Source organism: Kryptolebias marmoratus, linkage group LG23, assembly GCF_001649575.2.
Source record: "Kryptolebias marmoratus isolate JLee-2015 linkage group LG23, ASM164957v2, whole genome shotgun sequence".
NCBI classification, from domain to species: Eukaryota; Metazoa; Chordata; class Actinopteri; order Cyprinodontiformes; family Rivulidae; genus Kryptolebias; species Kryptolebias marmoratus.
In genome coordinates, this window is record NC_051452.1 from 12,774,887 (window position 1) to 12,785,506 (window position 10,620).

The following is a 10,620-nucleotide window of genomic DNA, read 5'->3' on the forward strand; positions in this document are numbered from 1 at the left end:
TCTTTCCTCTTACCATCTGTCCAACAGGTACAAAACGTTTGGAGTGTGTATCTCCAAACGGCTCAGGTCGAAAAGTGATCCACCCCAGCCTGAACTACCCGTTCAGTATGGTTTACTACAGGAACCACTTCTACTACACTGACTGGAGGAGGTAGCTGTCTGTATTCTTCTTCTCGTGTCTGCAGTTCCAAGAATCCAGCCTTCCATTCATCCGTGACTGATTAGTAATCAATGTGATCATCAGCGTGTGACCCCCTCAGCATCTCCTTCTGTCTTTCCTTTGACAGGGACGGTGTAATCGCAGTGAGCAAAGACAGCAGTAAGTTCACCGATGAATACCTGCCCGAACAGCGTTCGCACCTGTATGGCATCACCATAGCAACCACCTACTGTCTACCAGGTAGGATTTAAAAAAAAATGTTTTATTCCTAAATACTTTTCTTTTTATTGCACTCTTTGGCACAAACTGAACATAGTGCTAAACAGCATTAACAAGGAAAATCTTTTGAACCTGCAGCAGCCTCACACCTGCAGTAAGGTGTCTGATGTGTGAAGCTGAACTGTTGTAACGTAGTTGTGTAGGTACAGTTGAAACCACATGTTTACATACACCGTGTTAAAAGACAGAACCATTTTTCCTCACTGTCTGACATGAAATCAGACCAAATCTTTCCTGTTTTAGGTCAGTTAGGATTCCCGAATTTATTTGTATTTGCTGAATTCCCAAATAATGTCACAAGTTCACTTAGATGGGATAGCTTTTTTTTTTGATGGGTTAGCGGACCCCATTCGGGTTACCTGGAGACACCTGTGGATTCATTTTAAGGCTCACCTCAAACACTCTGCTTCTTTGTGGGTCATTATGGGAAAATCCAAAGAAATCAACAAAGATAGCAGGAAGAGAACTCGCTGGTTCATCCTTGGGTACAATTTCCAGCTACCTGAAGGTTCATCTGTTCAAACATTTATACAGAAGTATAAACACCATGGGAATGTCCTGCCATCATACCGCTCAGGAAGGAGACGGTTCTGTGTTCCTGAGATGAACGTGTTTTGGTGTGAAATGTGTGAATCAAATCTAAAACTAAAGCTGAAGACCTTGTGAAGATGCTGCTGAAGCTGGTCAGAAAGTCCTGAACCAACACGGACTGAAAGGAAACTCAGTGAGGAAGAAGCCATTACTCCCAGAGTAACATAAAGAAGACAGATTACAGTTTGTAAATATACACAGGGACAAAGGGCTTCATGTTTGGAGACATGTCCTGTGGTCTGAAGAAATGAAAACTGAACTGTTTGGCCATCATGATCATTGATAGATTTGGAGGGAAAAGAGGGGAAGCTTGTTAGTCTGAGAACACCATCCTAACTGTGAAGTACGGGGGTGGCAGCATCATGATGTGGGGGTGTTTTGCTGAAGGAGGGACTGGTGCCCTTTACAAAATAGATGGCATCACGAGGAAATAGCATTATGTGGAAATATTAACAGCATCTCAAGACATCAAACAGGAAGTTAATGCTTGGACACAAATGGGTCTTCAAATGGACAACGGCCCTCAGCATACTGCCAGATTAGTTACAAAGAGGCTTGAGGACAACAGAGTCAGCCGTCACAAAGCCCTGATATAATCCCAGAGAAAGTTTGCAGGCAGAGCTGGAAAGGCGACAAACCTGACTCAGTTCTGTCAAAACTCCAGCAAACTGTCGAGAGAAGCTTGACCCAAGTCATACAGGTTTAAAAGAAATGCTACCAAATACTAAGATAATGGATGGAAACCTGTGACTTTGAAGAAAGTTAAACAAATAGACATAATTTGGGGAATTCCAACTGACAGAAAACAGGAAAGGTTTTGTCTGATGGTTGTCTTTTTTTATGGTGTATGTAAACATCTGGCTTCAACCGTCCGTCTCCACATACATTCACAAAACAGACGAGAACGATTACACAGCTGTGCGGGACCCTCTACTTGTGACTCACGAGACCAAAGAGCCATGATTACACAGCTGTTGACGACCCTCCGCCTGTACTTTGGCTGCGTCACGTTTGAAGTGTTGACGTTTGCAGACGGCTTCAAATCCTTTCAAAGCCGGGTTTTCAGAAAACACCTTCAAAGTGCAACGGAGCCCTCTAAATAAACACAGGATGATCCTCAAAGTGGCAGCCCGGCAGATGTCACGGCGCGAAACCCGCTCTCGTTTGTTCCCCTCTTACTCTCGAATTGATCGGGATGGTTGTCGCTGGTGTGTGCAGCTGCAAAAAGCCTCCAAGGAGATTTAAAAGAAAAACACCGGAGTTGGTTGAAAAAGGCTCAAAGTGGTCATTGAGTACCGAGCTGTTAAGTGTGTTTGTTTTGTCATTAGACTCACACAGGAAGAGAAATCACACTCCCACCTGGATCTTTGAACCGCCTCCTCCGGTTGTTGAGGCATCACGGAGATTAAAAAAGAAAGAAAAAGGGTGTGTTTTTGTGTCGTTTCACAGGGAGCCACTAACGACGGGGCCTGCAGCCACAGGGTCGCTTGGTGCTAATAGTTTCTGGGGGTCGACTCGTGGACAGAAGGCGGCGTCCCTCGTGGCGGAGGACACTCGGCAGGGACCAGGAAGGCTTCCCGAAGCCGGATCAGAGCCAACTTTACAACCCCCGCCCCCCCACCGTCTCACCTTCGAAATATAACCCAAAGTTTTGTAAATTTGTTTCATACCTCATTTTGAATTTTTTTTTTTTCTACTGTATTTTTGTATTTTTTGTGAGTTATTTAGTTTTCTATTGAATCTACAATTAAATTTGTGTGTGTGTTGTTTCCTGAAGCCAAAGAACGGCGACATAAAGCTTTTTACATAAAACTGAGCGTTGTTTTTTTTTGTCCAGATGGCTTAAAATCACAGAATCACCTCCTTGAGTACTTTGAATATCCTGAGAAAGGTGTTCTTTTTTCCTATTAGGCATTAAGGACATCTGATTTAGCTCTTTTTAAAATGATTGTTCAGATCTTTTAGTGAAGATTCATGGAAAGGTCATGTACAGTTAATATCTTACCTGTTGCAGATAGCTTGACGTTGAACGACCGCTGTTGAGAAAGTCGATTACTGCCGTCTTAAAACAGCTTTAATCATGAAGCTTTTACAGCGAATCACGCAAACGGTAAATTTGTTACCCGTGCTAGCAAAATCAGTCACAATGGAGAATTTTTCATTGTTGAGTTATTTTCAAATTTTTCTAACTCTAAAGCTTCAAAATGATTTATAGTCTTTAAAATTTGGCAATTTATCACCTGGCAACAAACTAGTTCATAAACTAGATTTTTATTAGTTTGGAGTGATGTCCACATGAATTCCAGCCGTATATATTTTGAAAAAGAGGACTCCTCAAGCTTCACAGTGACGCCAAACATTATACGAAGGAATTTCCCCGAGCTACAGCAGACGGCAGATTTAAAATGAAATTGAAAGGATTATTTCTGAAGACAAATCTGTTTAAAAACTTCAATTTAAAGGTAGATTAGGAAGGTTATCTCCTATTTTAGTGGCTGGGATTGCTGGATGGTATCCATAGAAATCTCAGTTAGAGCAAAAGTTTATATTTTTTTCCTTTTTTGCACCCTGACTCATTTTGCCAGCACAGGTCACATTTATCTTTTAATTGCTGTCGATCTGGCATCACACAATTATTTTACTTAGAATCTTTTGGTTATTTTGCAGCACAGATAGCAGCAACTCGCTGTAGCACTTCCTGCAGGAACATAGCTTCTCTGCAAAAAAAACATTGTGATGTGAAATTGATGCAATCCACTCCGCTCGTCAAAACGTTTTTTCTCCAAACGTTTTAGTTTGAAGAGCTTTCTTCCACAAGTCAGATATTGACTGTTCATAACCTTTCCACAGAACCTCACTCCAAAATATCTGAGCTTTAAGTTGAAATTAGAATCAGAATTAGTTTCATGTGAAAAACATGACGAAGCAGAGGTTGCAGGTAGCCTATTAAGGTACTTATTGTGTGTTTTTATTAAGCCTAAATGTATTTTCTTTGTTCAGTTTTAGCATTTATTATGTGGCTGTTGGGAATTACAAATCTCAGTTACTGGGTATTCATTTTCTGACACACAGGGATTTCTGGAAATAATTTCCAGATCACTACAATCCTGTTGTGTTTTACTGTATTATCCCTGAAATATATATATTTTTACTACCATCTAAAATCTTTAGCCGTTATGGAAATGTGATATTTATAATAAAACGTGACTGGTGATTTTGCCTTTTTGACGGTTTTTGTATTTGAACAGAAATAAACCATCAGACAACCACAAGTCAAAAAAAAGCACACAATTGTATATTTGCGTTGTTTTTCCACCAACTTAACGTAAATCATCTCAAAATTACTGTTTATTCCTTCTGGCAAGAAAACAAGAATATAACCTGAGTACATATTTCAGAGCAGAAACCATTACTAAAACAGTAGTTTTTTTTTATACCAGATCATCCTTTCTGTTGTAGAAAATGTCATCTTTGCATCTGAAATCTGGACCTTTAACCCTCGTTTATTACAACCCTATTTCATGCAAGACCCAAAAAAAATTAAATACAAACTCATTTATGTCCCTTAAACAACAACAACAAAAAAATAAGGCCTTTTTTTCTGAAATTTAAATAAAAACACTCGTGGTTTAGTCCGTCTCGTCTTCCTCATCTGCCAACCTTGCCCAGCCTGTGGTCCGTCTTGGGGTCAGCGATGATGGCCTGAACGGCGACGATGGCCTCGTTGATCTTCGTCTGCAGCTCCCTCAGCTCCTCGATGTGCAGCAGGCGCAGGATCTGAGCCGCTTCGTTCAGGGTCGCGTCTGCGGTGAGACGACACGGTTTACTTCTGGCAGTCAGGCCTCAAATAGATTTAAATTTCCAAAAAATAAATGAAATCAGCACTCACCTCCAGTGTCAAAACCCAAAACGTGCTTGTCTAAAGCTACTGGAACACCCTGAAGAGATAAGATAAAAATATATATAGTACAAAGTACCACAAATGTACAGCACCATAACATAATATGTCTCTTAGGACAGGCGTATAAAAATTTAAGAGGGTAAAAACTATAAATATTATTGAAATAGTTTATTCTATTATATTATATGTATTCAACTTTACAAGAATAATCTCAAACTTGAGGAAAAAAAACAAAAAAACCCAAAAAACTTTGCTCGAGAGACTCTTTAAATGAAACACGTGTCTTGGTATGTTTTTTAGAGTGTAATATGCACACGTATGCTCAGCTTACCTCTCTGTTTTGGTTGGCTTTAGTGATGGCCTCGGGTGAAAGTCTCTCCTGGATCAGAATCCGGATGGCCTGTCGGGTCCACGTGAAAAAAAAAAAAAAAAAAACTGATTAGAATATTAAACTTCCTAATTCTGACCGCAGCTGGAAAGTTTAAAGTGTCTGTCGATATGACCACAGTGTTGGTGGTGGTGGTGGTTGGGGGGAGGGGGTGTAGGACAACCTGATTGTGCAACTCTCACCTTCAGCATCACCAGGTAATCGTCGTGTCTTTGGATCTTGAGGATGTTCGCCAGAGCTGTAACTCCTGCTTTGAAATCAGGAGAATTACCTGCAAAAAAGTAAATAAATAAAAAGTCAGCGGCGGAGAGGCAAAAAACCCAAAACAAACTAAAAGGAGCGTTCTGACTTACTGTCCAGGTTGACGAGGGGATCCACCGGTTTATCGCTGTTACCAGAAGCTGCCAACGGCTGGCAGTTCTTATACTTTTCCACTGCAAAAAAACAACAACAACAAAAAAAAAAAACACAAATAAGATACAAAAAGTCCTTGAAGGAATACCCATTGTTCGCTATTTCACGCCTCGTGTTGAGAAAGGACAGAGTCATTTCGATCAAACTTGAAATAAAAAAGATCTCATGCTCAGATTATGTGTTAGGGATGACTCTCAGCTACTATCACGCCAGATTTTAGCTCAATATCTGTAAGACTGACTGAGCTATTGCCATTTTTGTGTTGACAAAGGTTGATTAGATGTGGTGGGCATCTGAATTGGACTGACTCTCAAAGAATCTTGTGAAAATTCATCAACTGGTTAATGAGATATTTTGCTAACAGACAGACAGTTGAACCTAAGCAGCTAATTGCACAATTTTACTTATATAATTACTGGAAATAGAATAAAACTGATAAACTGGTATGTCCAGGGAGCATTATTTCTTTGATTATACCCCCATCTGCTGGTCATCAGCGGTACTTCACCTGTTGGGACTTGTTTTGGAGAGAACCCCTTCTAAAAACAAATCTGTGCAGTGTCTTACCATTGTCTCCATATTCATAACGCACAGCCAGGCCCAGCAGCCAGTCCACCGCCTCCTTCCGCTCCTGGACTCCAAACGGACAGTTCAGATCCTGCAGGTACTGCACCGAACACAGAGGAAGCTCAGAAACAGCTCATCCAGCTTGCCTGTATGAGAGCCCCACTGATGGGGGTGATCAGGTGAAAGGGGTTCGATCACCTCACCTTCTCGTAAGCTTTGGGCCAGTCTGCGCTAGGGATGTTCCTCAGGCTGCCCCTGTCCTCGATCTTGTAGTGTCTGATCTTCTGGTCCTCCAGCCACACGATGCAGTTTCTGAACTGAGTTTCATCTGAGCAGAAAACAAAATGATCAATGTCAAAAAGAAAACAAAAAACAGGAAGCTTCAGAGTAAATCATGTCATACAGTCAAATTATCAATATTAAAGGAATCAAAGCAGTTCCAGCCTCAGGGAAAGCGGGCAGTTTTGCTCAAATCTGTAAGGACCTATAGGATGAATGGTTCCCAATCATGGAACCACATAATCAGAAAAGGGGCGTTTTTTGTTATTTAAATAACAAAATACCTTACGTATTTTCAATCTACTTTCTTAATAATATTGCCGAATAAAGCTGTGATATTAAAGGATTATTCTTTAAAGATATTAAAGTGAACGAACTATAACTGTTACTAAAACAAAGAAGAACCCTATAAATTGATGTTTTTAACACAGGAGTTCGCTCTGTGCCTTTTAAGTGGCAGGTATTTTGGGATACGTGCACACTCGTTGGCCCCAGCTCCACTACAACTTGCCGACAATTGTTAAATATCGTTTTTGTTTCTCACCTGAACAGTCAAACCCGGTCGGATCGTGATAATCCAGAGCTGTTAGCTTTCTGCGGAACATTTCACGGCACGTTTTTTGGCAAAAATCTCCGTTTTTCTGATCTAACAGGAACCTTTACTGACTACTGCGCTGCTAGCACACAGTGTGCGTTAATGCGCATGCGTCGCCGGAAACTTCAAATTCCTGTGGAAACTTTCAAAATAAGATCATAATTCGTACTGTCAATTAGATAGCTGTAGATTTGTTTTTTTTTTTTTTTAACGTAAACAATTTATATTTTAGGTGAAAAACTTACCAATTTTAAATTTTAAGTCAACGGGCATTCAAATTATTTTATATGCTATAAAATGCTAACATCCTTAATGTTTTGCTAAATATGAAATTTATTTTAAACAAGTTTTGATTTAAAAAAAATATATTTTCAACTGCTGAGGTTTAAACAACTTTACTTAAATTTTGTTGAAAAATAAATTTTTACTGAACTGTTAAAGTTAAAAACAAAAAAAGCTAATTTTACCCAAACAGTAGCTACAAAAATAAATAAAATAAAGTGGCTAAAACCTAAAAATTAGAAAATACAGCATGTAAAAGCTAAAAGTAGCACATCAGTCATAAAATATAAATTTAGTAGCTAAAACTATTAGCAACACATTAGCTTAAAAATGTAATTAAAAAGCTAAAAGAAAAAGCACAAAAATAGGTAAAAGCTACAATTAGCAAACCCAGTAGCTGAAATCTAAAATTGCAAAGACCTTAGCTAAAAATCGCACATCAGCTAAAACGTAAAGTTAGCAAAAAAACAACTAAAATCTAAAACTAGCAACGTATTATTTCAAACTAAAATACAAAGCTAAAATGAACCAACCAGTAGCCAAAATTAGCATAACAGTTAAAAGCTAAAATTAGATCAATTGTAGCCAGAAGGTAAAATGCGCAAAAAATGTTTTATTACAAATAAAGTGTTGAAATAGTACAATTTATGTGTTTGATAAAAAAAAAAAGAAGAAAATCAGCAGACAGTTTAAACAGGAAAATGGTGTGAATACTGATTTAAAGAAAATATAGTGAGAGTCTATGGGGGGAACAGTTTTATTAAACATCAAGATGTATAAAATGAGTCAAAATTTTTGTAGACAACAGATGCGTGACTTTCTGTACATTTTCACACGTGTTCAGAAAGGCCTCATGCGCACGCCGAGGGGTGGCGCTCGGTTGGGGGGTGTGATCGCTATGTCCAAATAGTCTCCGATCTGGAACCGCTGAGACTGAAGCGTCATGGAGTCGTCCGGACCCTTCCTGCCCGACACGGTGCTGCCGATGTCCTTCAACCTGAAAGCGGAGGCATGTTTCAGACACACAAATTAAACAGAAACATGGGCTCCTACGAGGCCAGTTGGCCGCTGTTCGGAGTGTAACACCTACTTGTACATTTTCCCTCTGGGATCGGGGAAGACGATGGCGAAACTGAAGTGGGTCCCTTTTTTCCTGGCTTCTGGGTACACTTCCTTCACCAAACCCGTTAGCTCCTTCAGCGTAGCATCCATCCTGCAACAAACACACGAAAGACTCGTTTACGCCTTACACGCCGACCCGTTGAACATGTAGAAAGAGGAGTTTAAAGTCTCACCACGTGTATATTTGGAGCTCGCTGGAAGGAACGTTGCCTCTAGAAAATTCGTCTACTCTGTGATGTCGGCCGCTGTTGGTGGTGAATACTCTCAGCAGGAGGGGGCAAGTCTGAAACAAGAAAATGGAAGAATGAATGATTCAGACAATAATAGCTTGAAACGTTACAGGAGTTTTTTTTTTAAATAAAATGCAAACTAGCATAAAATTATACATTAAAGATTCGCAGGAACAACAAATGTAAACACCAGTAAAATAATAATCGGAAAGAAACCTGACAAGTAAGGGCAATAACTTAATGGGAACTTTTATTCTGAAAGCCTGTATCGGAACACATCCAAAGTACGAGGCATTAACGCCCTCTGGTGGACGCATAAAGTAACTACAACTAATTTTCCCCCCGTTTAGCATGTAGCATGAGAACATTTCATTCAACGTTTTAGTTTTATTAAACCAGTTTTTCTCAGCTCAAAAGATAAATGTTTAATAAAACGCTAACAGTCATGTATAATATCTACACTTTGTTTCAAGGAAGTTAAAACGTATTTTCACGCAGCATGTAGCGTTAGCATGCCGCTACCACTAGCACGCCGCTGAGTCTTTTAATGACTTCGCCGTTTTATTTGAACTGGTGCAAAATGTAAAATTACCAAAGGAGAACAACCAAAACCTAACTGTTGTTTTATCATATAAACCATATTATGAATTACTTTTAGAGTTTGCACCCGTGCAGACTCATATTAGCCTTTCATACGCTAACAGAGTTAGCTTGAGGCTCGTGATGGTAAACAAACTAAATAAGAGACGGATTAAACTTTAAATATTCACCTTTTCCCGGTCGATGGGTTTTTCTGGCTCCTTCTTTATCTCCTCTTGTGTGATCCGCGACTCCAGGGCCATTTTAATTTATCGCTTTTATACCAATCTAGCTTAGCAGCACCTACTGATGCTTTACTGTACCTGCAGCAACAAAAAAGGCCGTAAAGCGAGACGTGTTTCAGTGTCGTAAAAATTATGGCATGTCGTTGTATCATATAACTAAACCAAACGTAAAAGTTTATTTTCTTTAAAGCAGTCTTTTCAATCTGAATACCATTCCTACTAGTCAGAACTGAAATTAAACATAACACACATAACATATTCTTCCTCCTTTTTCTTGATGTTAAAAACTAGAAAACCAAATTATACATTATACATTTCTATTCTATATTTGTGACTAGCTTGAAATATATGAAATAATAATTGTGTACAGAACAAATGGTATTCTGAATAGCTAAAATGTTCATTTTAACAAGGAAAAATTCAATTTACCCACCGACAATTCAAAAAAGGTTAATAAACAAAAACAACCGGACTTCTATTCTGTAGTTGAAGACGTTTCGCTTCTCATCTCACCTTTGTTTGAATTTACCATGGCCTGGATGACTGAGAATCTACACCAGCAAATTTACCCATGGGCTCCAACCAGCTTCTGTATTAAATGTTAAACTGACTTGCCATACAGTCTTTTTTTATGCTGACATGATTGTTTGTCCTGCGACACTGCCCCCTGCTGGACGGAAATTTCCTAAACCTCTTGAGCGCAAATACTCCTACAGCCAATGACTTTTATACTATAAGTCACGATAATTAGCGCTGTACTTATACATACACACACACACACACACACACTAGGGTTACTTGAGTAGTAGCATTCCAACAGATCTGCATAGGACTGAACCCCCTCAGCCAAATCATCAACAAGACTGGCTACGGATACCGACTCAAGAATGGGGCCACCATCAGTCACCTCCTCTACATGGATGACATCAAGCTGTATGCCAAGAGTGAGCGAGACATCGACTCACTGATCCACACCACCAGGATCTAC

The 10,620-nt window shown here is 39.5% G+C and overlaps 4 protein-coding genes across 21 annotated transcripts in view; 1 reads left to right on the forward strand and 3 right to left on the reverse strand.

Annotated features, from left to right (window-relative positions):
* nid2a (nidogen 2a (osteonidogen)) overlaps positions 1-2,846 on the forward strand; it is a 55,887-nt gene extending 53,041 nt beyond the window's left edge. For all 18 annotated transcript variants that reach the window (XM_017437302.3, XM_017437311.3, XM_017437309.3 and 15 more), the window contains 3 exons: positions 28-151; positions 288-400; positions 2,480-2,846. In XM_017437302.3, coding sequence (XP_017292791.1) covers positions 28-151; positions 288-400; positions 2,480-2,490 — 248 coding nt within the window. In that variant the 3' untranslated portion in view covers positions 2,491-2,846. The remainder of the gene's footprint in view (positions 1-27; positions 152-287; positions 401-2,479) is intronic.
* The window catches only part of LOC108244131 (NLR family CARD domain-containing protein 3), a 1,204,881-nt gene that overhangs the window by 1,149,320 nt on the left and 44,941 nt on the right, over positions 1-10,620 (reverse strand). The window lies entirely within an intron of this gene.
* rtraf (RNA transcription, translation and transport factor) lies at positions 4,304-7,290 on the reverse strand. The gene is made up of 8 exons (XM_017437319.2): positions 7,124-7,290; positions 6,504-6,628; positions 6,301-6,400; positions 5,673-5,753; positions 5,502-5,590; positions 5,263-5,331; positions 4,920-4,968; positions 4,304-4,833 (listed from the first exon to the last, which is right to left on the reverse strand). Exons 1-8 carry the CDS (start codon positions 7,182-7,184, stop codon positions 4,679-4,681), a joined length of 729 nt encoding a protein of 242 aa, XP_017292808.1. The 5' UTR covers positions 7,185-7,290; the 3' UTR covers positions 4,304-4,678.
* On the reverse strand, positions 8,198-9,737 carry sap18 (Sin3A-associated protein). The gene is made up of 4 exons (XM_017437299.3): positions 9,579-9,737; positions 8,752-8,861; positions 8,547-8,669; positions 8,198-8,453 (listed from the first exon to the last, which is right to left on the reverse strand). Exons 1-4 carry the CDS (start codon positions 9,648-9,650, stop codon positions 8,297-8,299), a joined length of 462 nt encoding a protein of 153 aa, XP_017292788.1. The 5' UTR covers positions 9,651-9,737; the 3' UTR covers positions 8,198-8,296.

What these genes read in the sequence shown, in the direction of transcription:
- rtraf (XM_017437319.2), bottom strand. Translation starts at nt 7,184, where the DNA reads ATGTTCCGCAGAAAGCTAACAGCTCTGGATTATCACGATCCGACCGGG. An exon ending in TCCCCTCGTCAACCTGGACA is followed by an intron (nt 5,591 to 5,672) that starts GTAAGTCAGAAC and finishes ACTTTTTTGCAG; the next exon opens with GTAATTCTCCTGATTTCAAA. An exon ending in AAGCCAACCAAAACAGAGAG is followed by an intron (nt 4,969 to 5,262) that starts GTAAGCTGAGCA and finishes TTATCTCTTCAG; the next exon opens with GGTGTTCCAGTAGCTTTAGA.
- sap18 (XM_017437299.3), bottom strand. Translation starts at nt 9,650, where the DNA reads ATGGCCCTGGAGTCGCGGATCACACAAGAGGAGATAAAGAAGGAGCCA. An exon ending in GAGCTCCAAATATACACGTG is followed by an intron (nt 8,670 to 8,751) that starts GTGAGACTTTAA and finishes TGTTTGTTGCAG; the next exon opens with GATGGATGCTACGCTGAAGG. An exon ending in CCCAGAGGGAAAATGTACAA is followed by an intron (nt 8,454 to 8,546) that starts GTAGGTGTTACA and finishes CTCCGCTTTCAG; the next exon opens with GTTGAAGGACATCGGCAGCA.